The sequence below is a fragment of the Hemicordylus capensis genome, chromosome 10 (genome assembly GCF_027244095.1).
Source record: "Hemicordylus capensis ecotype Gifberg chromosome 10, rHemCap1.1.pri, whole genome shotgun sequence".
Lineage (NCBI taxonomy): Eukaryota > Metazoa > Chordata > Lepidosauria > Squamata > Cordylidae > Hemicordylus > Hemicordylus capensis.
In genome coordinates, this window is record NC_069666.1 from 11,033,739 (window position 1) to 11,055,824 (window position 22,086).

The window sequence follows — 22,086 nt, forward strand, 5'->3', positions numbered from 1 at the left end:
TTAAATCTCCAAAAGCCAGCTGTATCCCTTTTTTATTCAGAGCTGATGAGTGTCCCCTGCCTCATGTTGGTATGATCAATTGCTTTAGATGTGTGGCATTCATGACTTTTAGTCCCCTCTCTGTGTTACTCTTGTATTGCTGCAATATTCCACATAAACACAGACCATAGTGCTGTTCTTATGACCGTTAACTGGGTAGAACAAGAATCCTACTTAGTTTTGAGAGCTGTGTGAGCTCCGGATTTCCAGTTGTGTATCAGTTAAAAGTGTTGTGGGTTGTAATTTTTATCCCCCAGTTAGTTAGCAGAGCACTAAAGAAGCTACCCACTCAAGTTACAGAGTAGTTGCAGAGTTTAGTTGTTGCAGCTATTTATAAAAGACACACGAAGATTCTTGTAGAACGAAATACTAAGTACTTATTGGTGAAGTACACTTTGGATAGGAAAGACCTAACCCTAATCTATAGAACTACATAATGAATAGGTAGGGAGAGAGAGAGAGATATTTCCATCTGCTCTCTAAGAGGAAAGGAAGGGATTCTGACTCTCTCAACAGGAAATGTGTGTAGAGTCATATCCCTTACTCACTATCGCAGCCAGCGTGGTGTAGTGGCTAGAGTGCTGGCCTAGGACCAGGGAGACCTGAGTTCAAATCCCCATTCAGCCATGGTACTTGCTGGGTGACTCTGGGCCAGTCATTTCTCTCTCAGCCTAACCTACTTCACAGGGTTGTTGTGAGGAGAAACCTAAGTATGTAGTACACCACTCTGGACTCCTTGGAGGAAGAGCGGGATATAAAATGTAAAAACAATAAATAATAATAATATCTCTACTCCCAGTGCCCCTAGTGGTCATTAAGATAGTTGGTGGGTCGATGCACTGGAAGTCCATCTCCAACAAAAAGCTAGGTTAAAGAATGGGGAAATGTTTGTGTGGGAGCCAGGCACACATTTCCTCATATCTTGGTTTTATGCTGGGTAAAAGTGCTGAGCAGGGTGATGCCATTGCAAGTTACACACTGACAACTGTACTCAGTAGTGATGACCACAACATCTGTGGTCCAGGCTTCATCCTTTGGGGTCTCAGTGTGTTGAGGTAGTATACTTCTGAATCCTAGATCTTGGTATTGTGAAACCCAAAAAGTTGATCATATTGGGTACCTATCGTGGCTGCTTGCACACAGATCAAAAGCCAGGAGCAGAATGTTGTCATGTCACAAAAACTGGCTATCCCAATTAGGCTTTGAGCTGGAAAATCTTTTGCATTTTGTGAGATGCATATAGCAAAGAGAAATTCATTCTGTGCCTCTCTAGCTAATGGCCGAATAGATTTTAGATGTGTGCATTTGCATCGAAGATAGCTCATTAGAGCCGGAAAGGAGCTTGGGAGCCAGTGATGACAAGTCCCCTGTGCCATGTGACTGTCATATTAGATTTGAATTCATTTATCATCTTGGCCCATTCAGCAGACCTGCCCATTTAGAAACCTGCGTGGGGTAAATATTACAGTAGTAATATTTTTTCCGTGTACCTGCATCTTCAAGCTTCGCTAATCTCCTCGGAGACATGCTACCCGCACAAATTAAATTTGCAGTTAGCTACGGAAGTGCTCTTTTTGTCATTGCATGTATTAGAGCCGAGGCAAATTTTCCACTGATGCTGTCTGTGGCCTTTTAAGACATTTGAAGACGGCTTTTGCCCCTTGGGAAGTAGCTGGATATGTGTTAAGAGAATGTGGTCATTTTGATCATAAATATCCAGAGAATAAAATATCGTTTTCCTTTTCATGCCGGCTCACTGTTGCTTGCTGAGCTTTTACTTATTTATTTTTCTTCGTGCAGATCTGGAAAACTGCTATTAGGCTCTTGGTGTTCCAAGACAAATCCAGTAGAGATTGGAGTCTTAAAGCAGTGACTTCCAAACTCTGCTCTGTTGAACTCTGGGGTTCCTCTGGGGGAGGTGGGTGGACTTGCTTGCAAAATCAAATAGAACATGGGGTTCTAGTGGGGCTTTGGGGAAGGTCCAGGGTAGGCCTTGACAAGTTTTCTTTGGATCCAGGAGCCAGGCCCAAAATGTGAGAGCCAGACTATGGGACACTTGACAAAATTACTGGGCTTAATGATGGACGATGCAGAGCATGAAAGAAATCGAATGAATAAATAAATGAGCATCTCTTTATCCCCTTTACAAGTAACAGAACAGAAACTTACTTGCTTGGGACAAATAAAGCTTACATTAAGTAACTCTGCCTCTGAATATTTATTTGACATACTTCTATCCTGCCCAAAACTTGCATGTCTGGGTGGCTCACAGTAAAATACAAATTATAACAAAATGGCTAAAACCACAATAATCTAAAATTTAAAAAAAGTTAAACTATCAAAACAATATCTAATTAGAAGCCTGGGTGAACGAATGTGTCTTGACTGCCTTTTTAAAAAGTTATCAGAGATGGAGATGGGGAGGCTCTTGTTTTGGCAGGGAGCACGTTTCAGAGCCTTGAGGCAGCAATGGAGGGGAAGGCCTGTGTCTGAGTAGCCACCAGATGAGGAGCCTCTTCTGATGATCTCAGTGGGAGGTGGGGTTCATAGTGAAGAAGTCGTTCTCTTAAACACCCAGGGCCTGAGCTGTTTGGGGTTTTATCAGTTATGACCAGCACCTTGCATTTTGCCCGGAAACCTATCGGCAGCAGTGTAACTCTCTCAGTACTGAAATGGACCTCTCCGAGATGACCCAGAGAGCATTCTGGACCAACTACAGTTTCCAGACTATGAAAGGTGGCCCTACATAGAGTGCATTGCAGCAGTCAAGTCTGGAAGTTACCAGCAGATATACAGGTGAAACTCGGAAAATTAGAATATCGTGCAAAAGTCCATTAATTTCAGTAATGCAAATTAAAAGGTGAAACTGATATATGAGACAGACGCATTACATGCAAAGCGAGATAAGTCAAGCCTTAATTTGTTATAATTGTGATGATCATGGCGTACAGCTCATGAAAACCCCAAATCCACAATCTCAGAAAATTAGAATATTACATGGAACCAAGAAGACAAGGATTGAAGAACAGAACAATATCGGACCTCTGAAAAGTATAAGCATGTATATGTATTCAGTATTTGGTTGGGGCCCCTTTTGCAGCAATTACTGCCTCAATGCGGCGTGGCATGGATGCTATCAGCCTGTGGCACTGATGAGGTATTATGGAAGACCAGGATGCTTCATTAGCGGCCTTCAGCAATTCTGCATTGTTTGGTCTCATGTCTCTCATCCTTCTCTTGGCAATGCCCCATAGATTCTCTATGGGGTCAGGTCAGGCGAGTTTGCTGGCCAATCAAGCACAGTATACTGAATACTTTTCAGAGGTCCGATATTGTTCTATTCTACAATCCTTGTCTTCTTGGTTCCATGTAATATTCTAATTTTCTGAGATTGTGGATTTGGGGTTTTCATGAGCTGTACACCATGATCATCACAATTGTAACAAATTAAGGCTTGACTTATCTCGCTTTGCATGTAATGCGTCTGTCTCATATATCAGTTTCACCTTTTAATTTGCATTACTGAAATTAATGGACTTTTGCACGATATTCTAATTTTCTGAGTTTCACCTGTAGCACTCACCCTCCTAGACTAGATGTACCAATAAGATGTACCAACTTATTTATTTATTATTTGTGTAAACCACTCTGATCCATTTTTGGAGGGGTGGTATAGAAATCGAATAAATTAATAATAATAATAATAATAATAATAATAATAATAATAATAATAATATCCTCGTTTAGGCGCCACAGTTAAAGTCCAAAGCACTATGGCTCCCTGGCACCTGGGATTTTTCAAGCCCTGGCCTAATTCTGTGGAGCTTTGGGATTCCTCCAATGGTTTGGGCAGATTTACTTGAAGATTGACCAGAACCCCAAAGTCCAAAAACTCGAGCCAGGTGCAAAGTAGCAGCTCGGGGAGGCAGCTGATGATTATTTCCTGCACCCTAATTGCTATACAGTGAGAACCTGCAGAACCGAGTACAAATCTACATCTGAGTTGCTACAGAGCGGGGATTCTAAGACTGGCCAGCAGAGCTGGCCAAAGGACCTGGTAATATTTTACAGATGACAAATACTGAGACTGAGAGAGAAGCATTTGGCACAAGGCTAGCCATGGGAGAGGATTTTGTTTTGGGTGTATTTTTGCTTGCTGCCGTTAAACAGAGAGTGAGACAACCTTGCAGATCACTCAGAGATCTGCTGATTGTGACCAATCAACCTTACCCTGCCCCTGTTCTATGAGAAGATAAGTAATGGTGGTTATGTTTCAATCTCAGGGGTTTTGTTGCAAAGTCTGGGTTCATGTGGGTCGTCAGAGAGAGCTAGTGGTGCCCTGCAAGAACTGTACACACTTCAGAATCCTTTGCAGGATTTCTCAGCAGAGGTTCCTCAATGGATGAAAGAGTATTTTGAGGATAGAAGCTTGAAAAACCTTTGGGCGGAACCTTCCTCAGCTCTAGGAATGCATTCTTCCCTCTTGCATTCCCATTAGAGGGCCTACTCCCTTTGCAAGTTAGGGTTTGTCAAGATTTGGGCACAGTGTCTGACCCACCAATCTTGCCATATCCTGACCTACTTGCTCCAAGGAACCCATGATATGAACTAACTTCAGCTTTCAGGTTCGGATCTTGAGTTCCCTGGAGCCAAGTAGGTTAGGATACGCCCAGATGGGCTGTCGTGTCCCAACCCATCAATCTCCGCATAACCTAACCCACAAAAGAAGTAGGCACTTGCGTGGAGATGGGAGGGGAGAGTCTGTGCTCCTAGAACTGTGGCCCTTGAGTTGTGCATTATGTGTGAACTCGCCCACTCTTTTGGGGGCAATGCTTGGATTGTGAAAACCAGGATGGGAGGAAGAGGTGCCTTATAAACCTTGTAGGTAAACTAAGAAAGGTAATGCATGGTTTTTTATTTTATTTTAAAGGAGTTGTCATCTTAAATCACAAGTGTGTGGCTGTTTGTAACATCCTGGGAAATTTAAAAAAGCAAACGTACATTGCTGTAGCAGCTTTGGTTTGGGCAGGTCCCAGGGCCATTGGCTGGAAGGAGCTAAAATGTCAGATGATGTGGCCCAGAATAGATACAAGAGAGCTGACTCAAGTGCTCACTTTACTGCTTTGGGCTCCCAGTTGACATTCCTGCGTTATCTCATCTTGAGCTGTAGTCCCTTGAGCTTGGCTTGATCAACGTTGGTTGATCAAGGGCAGAATTGTATACATTCCATCCTTCACAAACTCATGATGCATTCCATTTCTCCTGTCCCTCCCTATTCCAGAGAGCAGCCCATCTTCACCACCAGAGCACATGTCTTCCAAATTGACCCCACCACCAAGAAGAACTGGGTTCCTGCCAGCAAGCAGGCTGTCACTGTTTCCTACTTCTATGACAGCACGAGAAACAGCTATCGGATAATCAGTGTGGATGGAGCCAAGGTAGGAGGTTGGTGCAGAGACATCCGGCATGCTGTGGAATGAATGGAACATGGTTGACTGGGGAAATTGCATGAATGGAGCCCATCTGCATATTACTTATCCATCACTAGATTTGCCTGCATTCCATGAAGCTGGTTGTCGTTGGAAGGTTGGAGTGTCTGCTGAATCGTGGAAGGGTGTATGTATATGGGAAGGAATATGGCTGCCCAAGGACCAATACATAGGGAGGGTAAGAGGGAGTCCAGGAAAAAGTCCCTATGGCAGTTGGTGACGCTAAGGAGGTTGCAGTGCCTGGATGGGGTCCCCATGTAAGCTGTCCGAAATTTTCCAGAGGAAATGTGTGATAGAAGTGCAGGCTGTGGCATTGCATTGCTCAACGCAGTTCTCTGCAGTTGCTTTTATATTGTACAGATAATTGTGTTGGGAGTGTCCATATTTGGCTTCTACTTGAACATCCAGCTATGCTGTAAACCTAAGGCTCTGTGGTGTAGCACTTGAACATAAGAGTCTTAAAAGTAACCTGAAGGTTTAGGACAAAGGTACGCTTCTAGGATAAATTCGGAAGAGTACCACTGGGAATGAGGAGGAGCTGTAACTCAGTGGTAGAGCGACTGCTTTGCATATACTTCAGCAAATTTGTGCATTAGCCAAACGAGACATTACACAAAGCTACTTTGTTAGGAAGAACTGCTTCCAGAGAAGCAGTTTGGTATGGAGAAGTGGCAGAGCGTATGCGTCACCTTTCCCTCTCTATTTCTTCTCTGAAACCGATGGCCCAAAGGAAAAATGGCCTTCCCTGTTTGAAAAGGCCCATCAGGGTGCATTTGAAATTGCCATCTCTGTTGGGTTTTCATTATGCTCTGTAGGTTTGTTGTACACTTTCGTGTGCCTGGAACCTTCCACTTTTAAATAATGGTTGAGACTTGAAGTGAACGTGAGCCAATATAACTAACACAGACTGGACTTAACCTGTGATAAGGTCAGCCTACCTGGGCCAGTTCTAGGTTTCAGGGAGCACTAAAAAAAACCCATGTCATTTGTGTGCTCAGCAACACCATGCTGACCACAAAATGGTGCCCACATATGCGCAGACATCATGTGCATGCTGGTGCCACGGGTGGCAATCAGGAGTGGGCCCTCCTGAGAGCCCTGGGCCCTCAGCAGCTGCCCAACAATGATGACCCTTGACACTGACCTTTGACCCTTCTCACTACCACTGAGTTTCCCTGGACAGTTGAGCAGCAGGAAGCAAGGAGCAGTGAAAAACGATAGTTGTGTGTTTTTTCTTCTTCAGAGAGTTGAAAGTGGCTTGGAAAAGGGATTGCTCCCACTACTGTGGGTTCATCCTCCTTCCACACATTTTTTAAAAAAACTGTTTTGACCAGTGGCAAAAATGGAACCAAGAATGTCTACAACCAGCAGGGATGTAAAACTACTCTCCAGTCACTTTCAGCTCCCTTAAACAATTATTTGTCTCCAGCCTACATGTGGTGAGACCAGAAGCTAAATATTGCTACCTTAAGAGCAGAATGCATTGACTGCCACATGTTGGAAGAGGAAGAGAAGTATGCCTGGTTTAACTCAAAGCGCAACAGGTATTGATGCTAATGTTGTTTGACTTTGTGTCAGTGAGACAGCTTCTTCCATGCGGGCTAGTGACGTGTCTTGCCAAATATTTCTTGAAATAATATACATTTGCCTCAACCTGAAGGCACATGTTCACATTGAGATGCCATAAATTTGCACATTTTTGTTGTCACACAATATCTTCCAGAACACAAATCTAATTCAGGATGTCAAAATCTGTGTGTTAGGAAGGGTTTGGAAACATCTTTTTCCAGGCTAGGTTTTGTAAGCTACATGAGTAAATTGGCAGGTAAGCTCCAGTGTGTGAGTTAAACATCCACTACACCCTGGCAACATGGACACAGTGGGGGGAAATATGAAGTGGACCTATTAATAGGTCTAATTGAACGGTGTGAGAATGGGAGGGATGGAGAAGGCTAGTAGGGAGGCTTCCCTAAATGCTTTTCTGTTGCCACCAAGGAAGAGAGTTTGTATATAGCCATATGCTATTATCAGGAAAAACCTGGTTTAATCATGATTTTTAAAAAAGGAAGCAACTTTTCACTGTTGCTCCAAAATTAATCCCCCCCGCCGCCTTCCTGATAAGAATTCTTGCTTAGGGGCTGCCTGAACAGGGAGCTACTGAGAACTAGAGGAAAGCATATGAAGAATGTACTGTGACACTTATTTTTTTAAAAAAAATAATAAGGCGACTGAACTGTGGACAAAGCTAGATGTAACATTTGTTTGGCTGGTCTGAAAGCACACTCCCTGTGCTATGTACATTTGTTCACTACAAATGTACCTTTTTCTCTCTTGTGGCAAGCAAGTTTCCAGTGTGGTCAATCTGAATTGGCAAAAGCCAACAATGAAGGAAGCCTGTTGGCTAGTGTCTACGCTGTCGTCAATAGATGTACTCCAGTCCAGAGCAATTTTGCAACTGTTAAAATGTTTGTTTTTATTGTGGCAAGGTAAAGGATAAATGAGTGTGTAAGCTAGCAAACATATCTATTTGCATTCCTTTTTTCTTTGTTTATAAAGAAACATAATGTTTCTTTATGTTTATAAAGAAACTGATTCATTGAGGTCATCTAAGGAGGTCTGTCTCCAGTTACCACCAGCTCGTCTGATGGCTACACAGAGACGGGTCTTCTCGGTTGCTGCCCCGAGATTGTGGAATGTGCTCCCTACTAAGATATGATCCTCCCCATCTCTGGCAATTCTTAAAAAACATCTGAAAACCCATCTTTTCAACCAAGCTTTCTCAGCCTTTTAAAATTTGTTGGTTTTAATTTTGTGATTGATTTTAAATTGTTGAATTGTTTTAACTTTTTATATGTGTTTTAATTGTTTTATGTTAACCGCCCAGAGATGAAAGTTTGGGCAGTATAAAAATGTGATAGATAGAGTTTTTAAAAGGCAAACAGCCCAGCTGATGCACAAGAGAGCAGATCTTCTGATACGGCACTTAAGTTGCTGGAATGCACACATTTAAGTTTGCACAGTGCTGTTTGCTCTCTAAAAATCTTATCTATGGCTTCACCCTATATCTTGCAGAAAGAAAAAACCCAGAGTATTATAGGTAAAAAAGGAGTTAAGAAGAGTAATTTGGGGGGAAACCCCATGAGCTCAAGAAAATTGCTGCAAAGTGAATGGAGGACACCACATACCAGACAGCTCATTAAATCCGACCTACATTATTATGCCTTCAGAACAACGGTGACCTAAAAGAATGCAAATTGGAAAGAGCTTCAGCAGTTCTCTCTCCCCTTTCCCTTGGGAACAGTGCATGGGACAAGACTACCCGAACTTATCTTTCCTTAAATCAATTTATCTGTTGAAACAAGCAATTATGGGATGTGGTGGCTGGACTCAGACAGAAGGATCCCCTGGGGATCCAAGAGCGAACAAATCGCGGTTTTGTTTTCAGCTCATATTAAAGAGTATTGAAGGCATAACCTGGGTATAGCAGCCAAGAGGCTGGCTTGTTACACTCTGAGTTTGCTGAAGGTAAGAAGCCAAGAGGCTCACTGGATCAAACCAAGGATCTATCCAACCATACGCCCCTAGGCGGTTTGCCAGCAGGGCACCAGGGCAATTGGTATCCCCCACTGTTTTTGGCCCTGGCACTTGATATTCATAGGTATACTGCCCCTGACCTGAAGGCTACATTTAGCTCTCATGGTTAATATCTGTTGAAGGATGGATAGAGATCTTCACAGATTTGTCTGGTCCCTTTTCAAAAGCCAACCAAATCAGAAGTCATCATTGCATCTTCTGATAGAAAATTCCACAAGCCAAGTATCCCCCATTTACTTCCGTTGGTCCGTTCTGAGTTTGCTGACAGTTTGTTATACTGGATGTACCTGAGTTCTAGTCTTAAGAGGAAGTATTCTTTCTATACCCACAGCATGCATATTTGTGTAAACTTCTCTCCTGCCTCCCCTTAGCTGTCATGTTTTCCAGTGCTTTAAGGCAAAGGTTTTTCAAACTTCAGCCCCCAGTTCGACACCCCTGTCTTAAACTATTGTTTGTCTCTAGCCTACATATGATGAAGTCTCCTTGGTGGAAACCCTGACTTAGCTCAGACAGGATAGTGTGCTGCCTCTATCTGAGGCCTGTTTGACAGCCAGGTGAGGTAGGGCCTTCTCAGCTGTGGCCCTGTCCCTGTGGAATTTTCTTCCCAGAGAGGCTCGCTTGGCCCCCTCCCTCTCCCATATTAGACACCTGGTGAAGTTATTCTTATTTAGACCCACTTCTATGCCAGTAGGTTGAGCTGCTCTGCTTTTATGGTAAACCTCTCAAACCTCTGTGGTTTTTATTCTTTGCATTTTTGTTGGACCGCATCTTTCAGATTACTTACAACTTGTAGTGTTCTGTTGTGTTTTGTAGTGCTGCTTCTAGTATTGTTCACTGCCCTGAGACTATATTGGGGCGCTTCGGCCCTCCAGCTGTTTTTCGGCCCTCCAGCTGTTTTTGGACTACAGCTTCAGCCCTCCAGCTGTTTTTGGACTACAGCTCCCAGCATCCCCAGCTACTGTGGCCAATAGTCAGGGATGATGGGAGTTGTCGGTCAACATCTCTGCAGGAGGGCCGAAGTTGAGCAGCCCTGGACTGTATGAAGATGCTGGGTAAAAAAGTTTAAATGAATAGATACATAATGTGCTTTTTGAGATGGGTCAATTGGATCTGTGCACAGGGTTCTAGATGCCGAAGAGGATTTCTGCTCTGTGTTCCCTGCTTTGTTCTGTGGCGTTTCACTCTCCCTGCCCCCTTTTTTTCCTTCCAGTCTCTCTCTATAAGTCTAATTTCTGTAGCTAGTTTGCTATTCAGATATTGAATAAAGCCCTTGGAATTCAATTTTTCAGTGAGAGGGAAGTTCACACTGTTTGGCATTCCGTGGCAGACATGCACCTGGCTTCCAACAGCTTGAAATACCTGTTCATTAATCATAGTGGCGGTCTGTACGTCAGCGAATAAGTGGGCCTGACTCTTTGGCGAGTACAATGAAAGATCAGGGGAGGGGAAACCTATTTGCGTTCATAAAGGAGATTCTAATTGAGCCCACATGGCTGTCCCGCTTAGAAATGGCTTGATGGAGTTTTATGTGCCTTGTAACTCCGGAAAGCTACGGAGATCACAAATGTATTCTTTCCCCGCTGCTCTGGCTGTGACATTGTTGACATGCATGAAGCTCTAGTTTTCCATGGCTCTTAATAACTTATCCGTTTGTCTGCATAGTGAACAGAAGGCAGCATCCAGGTTTGTGTTGTGCTAGCTGCACCAAGACAGGCATCCTTGGCTCTCCAGTTGCTGCTGAACTACAACTCCCATCATCCAGGGCAGCATCCAGGTTTGCGTTATGCTAGCCCAATAAATTGTGGTTGCAGAGCCAGGCACGGGGGGTGGGGGGAGGATAGGAGTTGTAGTTCAGCAGCAGCCGGTGAGCCAAGGTTGCTTGCTTACCCTTGTTAGTGTAATATCAGTATGGTGAGCCAGTGTGGTATAGTGGTTAGAGCTGGGATTCCTAAACTGGTGTGGCTTGAATTTTGAAGGCGCAGCAGAGTGGTGGGGTGGCGGCAGGCAGGAGGCCCCCCTGGACCTTCTGGCGGTGGTTTGCAGCAGGCATAACTAAAATAAAAACCTTTTAATTTTAACTTGCGGGGGGGGGGGGAGACTCCGAAGCCTTTCACGCCTGGGCACCCAAATTCCCTAGGAGTGCCCCTGCTGGTGCAAAACGAAAACAAAGCTTCTAAGACTGGAAATGGCTCATAATCTCAGGCTTCATGATTGGCATTCTTTGTGGGACATATGCTTTGATAATCCAAGGGCAGATGTGTGTATAGACCCAGCATATAAATAGACAGTTACAAAGTGTTGGCTGGAGTCACTAATGGAGGTGAGGAAGAGACCATTTTTGCGGGGAGAAGCTGTTTGTATCTGAGACTCTGCACTTCTGTTCTTGCTTGCTCTGCATGTATGCCAACATGTGGAAGGTGGAAATGGGTATATGCCGGCTAGCTGCTACCTCTCCCTCCTCAATGCCAAACATGCTCAGTTGGCCATGCCTGCATTTGGCAAACACAGAAGTCCTATTCAGACATTATGTTGTACCTGCATTTAGATGTTTGTAAACATCTGTTTTTGTGTGAATGACAAATTGAACCTGGGTACAATTGAACTATTTTAAAAATTGAACCTGGGTAGAGGCCCTTCAAATGCATGGTACATTTGTACCATGTACAATGTACTTCTGTACCCATGTGCTGTACAACATGTGAATAACTACACCTGTACATATCTGTACACCGTACACAGATTGTAGGAGTGTTGAACATAGCATGTAAATAGGATTGCCATATTATGGCTTTCCAAATCCAGGTGCTTAATTTGCATATTATGTACATTGGTTTGAAAATAATTTTTGAGCAGAATAGTGACTGCACGTTTTGCTCCGTAACTCTGCTACTCCAAGGGCTAGAGCCTAGCTTTAAAATAAATAAATAAAGAAAGCTGAAATCTGGGCGAATCTGGGTGAGTTAAGCAATCTGGGGGTTATGCTTAAAATCCAGGTGAAACCCGAAATTCCAGAGGACATGACAACACTGCATGTGAACAGGGCTAAAGAATGAATGGGATAGAAGCAAAAAGCAACCCTAAGTGACCAAACAGAAAGAGATTAAAAATGGCACTGCTATGCTTCCACTCAGCCAGCCAGCCAGATTTGCTATGCAGGCTGGAGAGAGAGGGTGGGAGAACAGAAGCCCAATTGCCTGGAGAGCTGCTTCAGATAAGACCAAGAGCTTCCAGTGCCTTCTGAGCTGTACCTCTTCCCTAAAGAATCCCAAGATGGCCTTGATCTGTGTCGCCACTTTCATGTTTTCTCTGCCTCAATAGATCCTCAACACAAATAAAAATCCGGCCGAAGCCTTAACTTTTGACTGGGCTCAAATATGTGCCTCCTTTAACCACTTTCTATTTCTGTCCCATTGGCTTACAAGAATGGGTGTTGATTCTCTCCTCCTACTTGCTAAATTAGTCTCTCCTGCTGTGATCCCCCACACTGTCTCTGCAGCCCTCAGGAAAACTTAAAAAGCTTTTCTTGCATTGCCTGAAAACAATTCATGAGGCTTCTTTGGGTGTTTTGGAAGTGTGTGAACTCTGTAAGGAACATTGCAGTTGAAGCTGTCTGTCAAGAAATGCAAATTTGTGTAGGGTGGAATAAGATGTTTGGAATTCCAGGTCTAAGGAATTGGGGTCTCCTCAGCTGCAGAGCAGAGGGGGCCAGTCCTGAAGTGGGGAATTAGTGGGCAAAAGGAAGGCGAGGTTCTTAACCCTCCCTCCAGATATTTTTCACTGTGGATACTCATCTTGTGGATGTTGGGGTAGGGGACAGGTGAACTCCTCCCACCCCCCACCTGCCACTGCTGCACTGCACTCTCCCCTAACTTGTTTGCGGCAAGGTGAATCTATTTAAATCACAAATCAAAGGCAATTTACATCATTTTCTTAAAAAAATACTATGTACGTACATCCTAAATGAAAGTGCATAATAATTGGTTGCTATAACTATAATGCAGGGCTTGACAAATCCCAGGCACCAGTGAGCCATGGTGCCTAGAAATGTAACCATAGCACCTAGACTAGGATATTCTGGAGGCAGATTCTGTTTCTGTTCTCAGTACGTTGCTTATAAAGAATCTGTGCTGCCCAACACACACACCCATATCCATCACTAAGTCCGGTAATTCTGTCAAGTGTCCATTGTCTGGCTTCTAATTTTTTTGGGCTGGCTCCCAGATCCAAAGAAAATTTGTCAAGCACTGTAAGATATTCATTCCACTGTAGGGGATGGGGCCTCTCTGGAAAGAGCAACTGCATGCTTGCATGCAGAAGGTTCCAAGTTCCTTCCCTGGCAGCATCTCCAAGACAGTGTTGAGAGAGACGCCTGCCTGCAACTTTGGAAAAGCCACTGCCAGTCTCTGCAGACAGTATTGAGCTAGATGGACCAAGGATCTGACTCGGCATAAGGCAGCTTCCTATGCTCCTATATTTGTTGAAAAGTGAAATGATCTTTTAAATAAGTGGGTATTGTGTGCCGGAGGAGGCAAGTGCAACAATGCTTTGCAGATGGGTCAGTTTCGGAGGCTTCATTGCAAGGCTGCTCTAGCGGTATGCAAAAAAATAAAAATGAAAACAGCAGTCTGAATCGCCTTGAAAGAGCCGTTGCACTCCAGAGCCACCACATTTAAAACAGTTTGCGGCAAAAGCCTGAGGGCTGGTGGAGTATCCAGCACCTCCCTAGCGGTTCTGCAAGATTGTATCGGCAGAGTCCTGGAGCAAGGGGTGATGGGGTGGGGGGTGGGGAGCACAACTGCGAGAGCCAGCCTGGTCTGCATCTCTTGGATTGCGCAGGGTGCTCCTTGAGTGCAGTGACACAAGCGTCTGCGTGCATTACAGGAGCTAAAGTGACAGCATAAATTTCGGCTGCCCGGTGGCATCTTTCACATTTCTATTCCTGGTTTGCACATCCACCTAAATTTTTCTGGAGAGCAGCTGTGTTAGGGCCAAACTAGACGTGACATGGATCGCATCATCATCATCCCCTTGGGGGTGTGCTTTTCCCCCAGTGGAGATAGTCACCACGGTACACTGCTGATTAGAATGAGGACTGTAGCAAGGTGTTGCATTTTTAAACCCTTTTATTCCTGCGCTGTAACCGCCTTGGGGTTGTTTTTAGCGAAAGGTGGTGTAGAAATCTAACAATAAATAACCCTGATGAAAATGTACTCTTGTGACAGCTATTAGACTTGGAGGGAATGCTTCTGTTGGCAACTTTCTAACTTACTCAAATAGCTATTGGAGGAGGGAGCTTTAGCAGGATCGGGACTCAGGGGTAATGCAATAAACCCTCCCTACTCATGGCTGCTGTCCTAATCCTGAGTTCCTACCCCCCTCTGCCCGCCGCTATTGGCATTTGAAAAAAAACTTACTAGCAAGGGCCAATTACATGAATTATGTCGCATCTGCTTTGGCCCTACCTTTGGTGCTGGACTGTTTGTCAGACATGTTTGTGTTCCCTTCTGTGCCGCTCAGAGGGGAGCAAAGCAGTAGCTGAGCAATGAAGCATCCTCCCAAAATGTTCCCATTTGCTAAAAATGCACAGGTTGTTGTGATAACACACACCTGCACATTGCAAGCTGTGAAAGCTTACAATCGATGGTTTTGTAGCTTTAGATTGTTTTGTGTAGGCTTTGAAGAACAAATGGGTAAAGATTTAGTTTCATCAGTGCAGAAAAAGCATTGTGTGCAGTGACTTAAAATCACAAATTTCTAATGGAAATGGTCAGCCACAGTGCTACAGTAACAGGAGAGGTTTCACCCACTTAACCTTCTACTCCTACTCTAAAAGGAAAGAGCCTTAAAGGACAGGAGTTCCACAGCTCTGTCCCACTCCCCACTGTGAGGATGCTTAGAGGGATTGCAGGTAGCTGCAATTAGTAGATCTTTTTGCTTCCTTCAGAAATTTTCCATGCATAGAATACGAGTACGACGAATATTTATATACCATTTTTCAACAAAGTTGAAAGCATATTTCCCAACACCCAGAATTTATTATTTTGAATGAAACATTTGAATTGACAGATGCTACCTAACCCTGTTAAAAGTAACCTTCACCACAAACATTTGTATGCATTTCATTGTTTTGCAATAATTGATTTGCTCGTAGTTTAGCATTGGCATCAAAGCTGATGGCTGAAGTATATTTTTAATCTAATACAGTTAACACTTTAAAAATACTTGGCCATTATTTAATCGATCAGTTAACAAAATGCTTTTTAAAAATCAAACACTCAATTCTCTAACAAAGTACATTTGAACTTTAGTACTGTATTGCCTTTACTTCTTTTTAGCTTAGCCAATTGTGTCCTATATTCGTGAGATTATGAGGGAAGGCAAGCCACACACTTTTAGCACTGGCTTCTGCCCATACAGGGTGAACTTCCTTTTAGCTTTCTATTCAGACAGGAGATGGGAGTAGTCACCATTTTGCTTTGTTTTTCCTGGTGCACCAGAAGAACCTGCTGATCATGTGAAGATTGCAGACAGGAGTGGCAGGAGCGACTTCTTCTTTTCTCCCCATGTTAACAGTCTGTCCTGCCAAATTATTCTGTCATAGAGAGGGTGGAGAATACTTATGAAAACTGAATGCTAGAGGTAGCTTGTTTCTGAAGCAATGTTACGAACGTCGGGATGCAACAACAACAAATATGTATATACCGCTTTTCAACAAAAGTTTCCAAAGCAGTTTATATAGAGAAATAATGAATGAATGAATAAGGTGGATCCCTGTCCCCAAGGGCTCGCAGTATAAAAAGAGACATAAGATAGACACCAGCAACAGTCCCTGGAGGGGTGCTGTGCTAGGGGTGGATAGGGCCAGTTGCTCTCCCTCTGCTAAACAAAGAGAATCACCACGTTAAAAAGGTGCCTCTTTGCCCAGTTAGCCGGGGTTAGCAATTGATTCCTATATGGTGATTTCCCAGATTTAGTCCCTAGGAGCATCTCCATGTAGGGCTGGAAAACACTGAACCTTGGAGAAGCTGCCACCAGTCAGTGTAGACAGTACTGAGCTAGATGGACTCAGTATAAGGCAGCTTCCTCTGGTCCTGTTGGTTCGCTCCTGCTTTGCTCAGTGGTCTGGTTTACCCAGACTCAGAAATCGGGAAACGTGGCTGGAGAATAGCCACAAGTAACCCTGAGCATCAGTTTGCTCTTTAACATGCCACAGATTTGCACAACTAGACTTCTGATAGTTTGACCCAGTGTGCATACAGTATAGTATCCCTTTCCAGGAAAGCATCTTGGGTTTGCTTACAGTACTGCTGTTTCCATCATTGTTGGCTGTAACTTAATTTTTTGCTTAAGTATTGCACAATTGTGTGCTTCCTATACCTGAAAAGTTCTCTTGGCTAGTCTGGTCTAGTCATTTTAGGGCTGATGGATTCTTACTTGGGCCTCCCAGCCTCGCTCTTTACCTCCTTGTGAGTACTAAGTGATGTTGTTCTTTCCATCTTTTGTGTCCAAGAGTGTTGGAAAATGAAAGCCCCCAGGCGTGCCTTTTTCACTTGTCTGCAAGTTGTAGGAAGTCCATTTAGCAGAGGGTGCCTATTACAAACCTAGTGAGTGTTCCGAGTACATTGGCTTCACCCCAGCCTACAGCTGATGTACTTCTAATGGGCATCCATGCAGTTTGTAAATTCCTTCATCGCTGCCACTTCCAGATAAAAAGACCAAGAAAATGGACACTTCTGTGCATAATTATTACACTCCAACTTCAGAGTTCAGTCAAAAGCATCTTTTTATAGCAGCTTATTTGTCTTCCTAGAGGTCTGTATTATTTAGTACTTTGTGGCCCATGCCATCTTATTTTTATGTCCTTTCTTTAGCTTTGGCACTGCTTAGTCGCTAAGAATTACTAGAAATCAGTGGGTGATCAAGATGGCAGATCACCTTGGCCATGGTGTTGGTCGGTTTGGCTGTCACGCATCTCTGTATACTAGGCAGAGGCTACGAAATTATGCAAATTTTAAAATTAAAATTATGCATGGTGCGGAGAGAGTGAAGAGAGAGAGGATTTTCTCCCTCTTTCATGGGTCATCCCATGAAACGGATTGCCAAGAAATCTAGGACTGACAAAATGAAGCAGTTTTTTTTTACACAGCACATAATTAATCTATGGAATTATTTCCCGAGGGATGTGGTGATAGCCACTGGTTTGGATGGCTCTAATCGAGGCTTAGCCAAATTCATGGAGGACAAGTCTGTCAATGGCTAATCTTGATGGCTATAGGCTAACTCCAGGTTTAGAGGCAAGATGCCTCTGAATCCCAGGTGCAGGGGAGCAGCAACAGGAGAGGGGGCAGGCCTTCATCTCTTGCCTGTGGGCTTCCTAGAGGCATCTGGTGGGCCACTGTGGGAAATGGGATGCTGGACTAGATAGGCCTTGGTCCTGATCCAGCAAGGCTGTTTTTATGTTCTTATGAAATGTCCTCCTTCCTCTCATGCGATTTCCCTGCCAACCCCTCCCCCCCCACCCCCGCGCAGCTGTTTGCCCCCAAAGAAAACATATCTTACAAATACTTACCAGGGAGGGGGCGATATTTGGTTGGGAAATATTTCCCTGCTAACGTGGCAAAGAGGCAGCTTTTAACGTGGTGATTCTCTTTGTTTAGCAGGGGGAGAGTAACTGGCCCTATCCACCCCCAGCACAGCATCCTTCCAGTGACTGTTGCTGGTGTCTATCTTGTGTTTCTTTTTAGATTGTGAGCCCTTTGGGGACAGGGATCCCTCTTATTTATTTATTTATTTCCTCCTCTATGAAAACGGCTTTGAAAACGTTTTTTGAAAAGCAGTATATAAATATTTGTTGTTGTTGTTATCTCAAGGCAGTGTGCACAACTGAAAGCAATAATAACAGTCCATAAACATCTGAACTTGCTAACCCTGCTAACTTGGCAAAGAGGCACCTTTTAAAAGTGGTGATTCTCTTTATTTAGCAGGGGGAGAGTAACTGGCCACATCCACCCCCAGCACAGTACCTCCAGTGACTGTTGCTGGTGTCTATCTGATGTTTCTTTTTAGGTTGTGAGCCCTTTAGGGACAGGGATCCATCTTATCTTATTTATTTATTATTTCTCTGTGTAAACCGCCCTGAGCCATTTTTGGAAGGGTGGTATAGAAATCAATCAATCAATCAAATAAATAAATAAACCTCTCCCTCCCCACGCACTGCAGTCCCTTTCAGAGATCCTCTCAGCTTTTGAGGGGTGAAAGAGGAGGTACGTTTGGTTGGAAGCAGTGTTCTCTGTAACAGGGATTCCCAGATGCTGTTGACTACAACTCCTGTAATCCTCAGCCAAAGGCTGTTGCAGCTGTGGAATCTGGGAATTGTCGCCAATAACAATTGAGAATCCCTGTTACAGGGAACACTGGTTGGGACCAGGCTTTTTAAAAAGTATGCATTTGCATGCATGTCTAATTTGACCCTACGATGCTACATCAGTCCAAAGCTAAACATGGCCCAGATGTGGAGCTGCCTACCTGATTTTGCTGCTCCACAGCTTGCAGGCTGGTAACTGCCTAGTAACCAGTATTTGCAAGATGAGCTCTGTTCTGTAGCAGGTGTGAGTGATGCGTGGGAAATTGCCCATGCATCAATGTTCGACTGAACTCTCAAGGGGGAGAAAAAGCTGATCCATCTTGCCAGTCTTTTTCTAATACAGATACTTTTAGTGTGCACAGAGCTCCCAGACCAATAGTGTAATAACAGTGAGGCCCGGAAACAGAAGAGAGCCAAAATCCAATTAGCACCTCACAGAATGATGCCCTCACTTGTGAGTGCTATGGAACTCCCAAGTGTGTGCGGAAAGGGATTCTATGTTTACTGTCATCTGCAATGTGGCTTTGCAGAGGACATGATCTTCTTGGAAGGCCTCTCTCTGAGCTATTCTCTCTCTGAGCTATTCTCCAGTGTACATGTTGTAACCCCGCTTCAGGAATGACATACACTTTATACCAGGACTTGACAAATCTCTGCTGCTGGGGAGCCATGACACCTAGAAACTTACCTATGACTGGGGCATTCAGAGGTACTTATTTAATAAAATCTTTATTTGTCCCAGGCGGCCCTGTTTCTGGTCCAAGTATATTACTTGTGAAAGTAATAAAGAGAAACCCAGTAGGCCCATAGCCTGAGGTTGGGCCTCCCCCCACTAAATTTTTCACTCTGCCCTCCTATTTTTTAAAGAGGAATTGATTTTTAAATATCTGGATGTTACTTGCACTTGGGGCAGATGAGAGGGACTGATACACTGCCTCACTGCTGTTTTTGTCTCTTCCCCCCCCCCCCATAATTTTAGGCTGGTTACAGGCCTGAATTAGCCAATTTCTCCTCCCCCTCCACAATGTCCATCTCCAAGTCCTCTAATTTTGTCAACCTTCCATCGTGTGGCTCCTAAATCTTTTGGATTGTCTCCTAGATCTAAGGAGAACTTGTCAGGTCCTGCTTTATGCCTCTGAATAGCAGTTGCTTAGGCCAGCTGGCAACAGCAGAGAAGGGTCATTGCCGTCATCTTCTGCCTGTGGGTTTCCCAGAGGCATCTGGTTGGTCCCTTTGGGAAGCAGAAGGTTGGAGTAGATGGATCAGTTGCTTTAATCCAGTGAGGGGCAGAGTCCTGTAGTTCTAGCTTGCCTATTTTCTGGTTCCTAACCTTTCACCTTTTGGGGAACTGTTGAGGATAGTTTTTATCTTTTGGGATGGGGCAGATATTAGGAAGGTGAAAGACTGGGTGGTTTACTCTTTCTTTTCTTTACTGGAGTTACCAGTGGAGCGAATCCCTTTCCAGTCAAGCTAATCTCTTTTTGTGATGGCATTTCCTTTGTTCTCAGCAGATTGGTCTATTCCCGAGTGGCTCTTCCCAAGGGTAGCTGATTCCCATTGACTGCTTGGCAGTCAACTGATCTTATGATTTTCCTTATGTTAATATTGGATGGCAGGACCCACTGATAACTGGAGCAGGGCCTTTTGTGCTTCAATTTGGAGATACTTGAGATTTCGGTAAGGATTAATTTCTAATTATGAATACTGAGAGGGCTTCCCAGAGGGTTCAGTTCAGCTGTTCCCCAGCCCTCCGGACTCTCCTGTATTCAAAGATCTCAGACACCTTTAACCCTTTCCTCTTGGGGTTTCTCTGGATGATGGCTGTTTCTACATAAGTGAACCAGGGTGTCTTCTTTCTCGTGAGGAGACATTAAAGCTGTTCACAGGATCATTAACTGGCTAGGTGGGGCAAGTGTCTTAAAATACCCATTTCTGGGAGCTGTGCACACAACCTAGAGTTGCTATGCCCTGTGAAATTCTGGGTTTCATCCAGATTTTAAGCATCTCACCCAGATTTCACAACCCTAACACAACCTGATCTTTGCTTGTCTGAAAGGGAAAATGCAAGGTAGGAGGGGAAGGAAGTGACCGTGTGCGAAGCGCTCAGTGAGTAGGAAGGCTTTTTCTTTTATCTCGTTCAACAGCTGGTTATAGCTGCTGGGTAGGACGGAGCCAGTGTTCCCTCTAAGGTGTGCACATGTGCGTGCCCTCACACGGTTTCTGATGTCCTCTCAGTTCATTTTAGATCCCACTCAGGTTGAATCAAGAAAGTCCCACTCTGAATACACATGCACGCACACTAGCTTGATACTGCCGCTCAGAACAAAACTCATTCTGCATACAGATGAGAAAAACCAGAGAGAACCCTGACTGGATGGAGCCCTCCCACCCAGCGCAAGCCTCGCACGTGGTCACCTCCTCCCTCTCCTACCTTGCTTTCCCCTCGCAGATGTTCAAAAGCTGGGGGTGCACACAGCTCCTGAAACAGGGGCAGGACAACTGTTAATGATTGTGTGAGCTGCCATACCGAAGGGTTGGGGTGTGCTGACATGGGGGTGCTCCTATCACCCTTTAGGACTGAGCTCTTTCCCCAGGTTCTCTAGAAGCTAGTTCTCAGCAGAAGGTGGCTGTACCCTTTCGCTAGTGCCCATCTGCAAAAACGTCTGCACAGGAACACTAAGGCTCACATACAGCTGGCATTTCACATGCTGGTGTGAGGTTTTACTCTGCAGTGTTTAGACTGAGGGAGGATTGCCTTTCCAGACTATCTTTCACCTCGAGGTTTTAAAATGCAATTGCAGAGCAAATGACTTGCACAAGCAGTGTCAATTAGCAGTGTTAAATGGGATGGAGCTGGGACCAAAAGGGGGACATTAGCGTGGGGTCCCTTTCTTCCTCCATGAAATGTTGGACAGCACGCAATGAATAAAAATAAAATCTGCATATCCCTTTCATAACTGGCAGTTGTGTTTCTTGTTTGTTTTTTAAAAAGGTGCATTGGACATTACAGAATTCTAAAGGAATGTCTGGGTGGGGAAAAGGAGGAACAACTGTGGGTAATTATTTCTGCAAAATTAGTACAAGAAGCAATTTTGTTAACCCACAGGGAGGTAGAATTGAGGTTAGTTGAATTCCTCATTAGAAGAATTTCCTGAATCAGGGCAGTTTAGCCGCAGAAATGGCAACCTGGGAAAACTGTGGATTACCCCTCTTGGAGATGTGGTGTAGAAGGGGCTAAGATAGTACGCTGTCAACCCTGTTCGGATCTCACCTGTGCTATGAACTCTGTGGCCCTAAGCAAGCATCTCTCTTCTTTTCACTGGCAATTTGGGGAATGAGAATAGCATGCAAGAATTGTGGCAAGGACTACGGAGATAATGTATAGGAAGCATTTTGAACGCTCTAAAGCACTTAGCTAGTCCTAGTAGAAATGCTGCTTATAATTAGTATGATTAAAACTATTATTTTCTCAGAGTGCGGCTGGAAAGGCACCTAGCAGGAAAGATTTCTCTTGGTTTCCAAGGACCACGGCTAATTCTTCGTCCTTGAAAATACGTGCTTAAGTAGTTTGAGATGAGCAACCTCAAAATGGTAGTACAT

At 44.2% G+C, this 22,086-nt stretch overlaps 1 protein-coding gene across 9 annotated transcripts in view; it reads left to right on the top strand.

The window, feature by feature from the left end:
• HOMER2 (homer scaffold protein 2) overlaps window positions 1-22,086 on the top strand; it is a 126,416-nt gene that overhangs the window by 40,946 nt on the left and 63,384 nt on the right. For 8 of the 9 annotated variants that reach the window (XR_008311506.1, XM_053272975.1, XM_053272972.1 and 5 more), the window contains one exon: window positions 5,321-5,477. Coding sequence is in view for 7 of the 9 variants with exons in the window: in XM_053272975.1 (XP_053128950.1) it covers window positions 5,321-5,477 (157 nt within the window). In the remaining 2 variants the exon portion in view is untranslated. Of the gene's footprint in view, window positions 1-5,320; window positions 5,478-20,587; window positions 21,608-22,086 lie in introns of those variants that run through there. The other variant, XM_053272978.1, reaches the window with a different exon arrangement.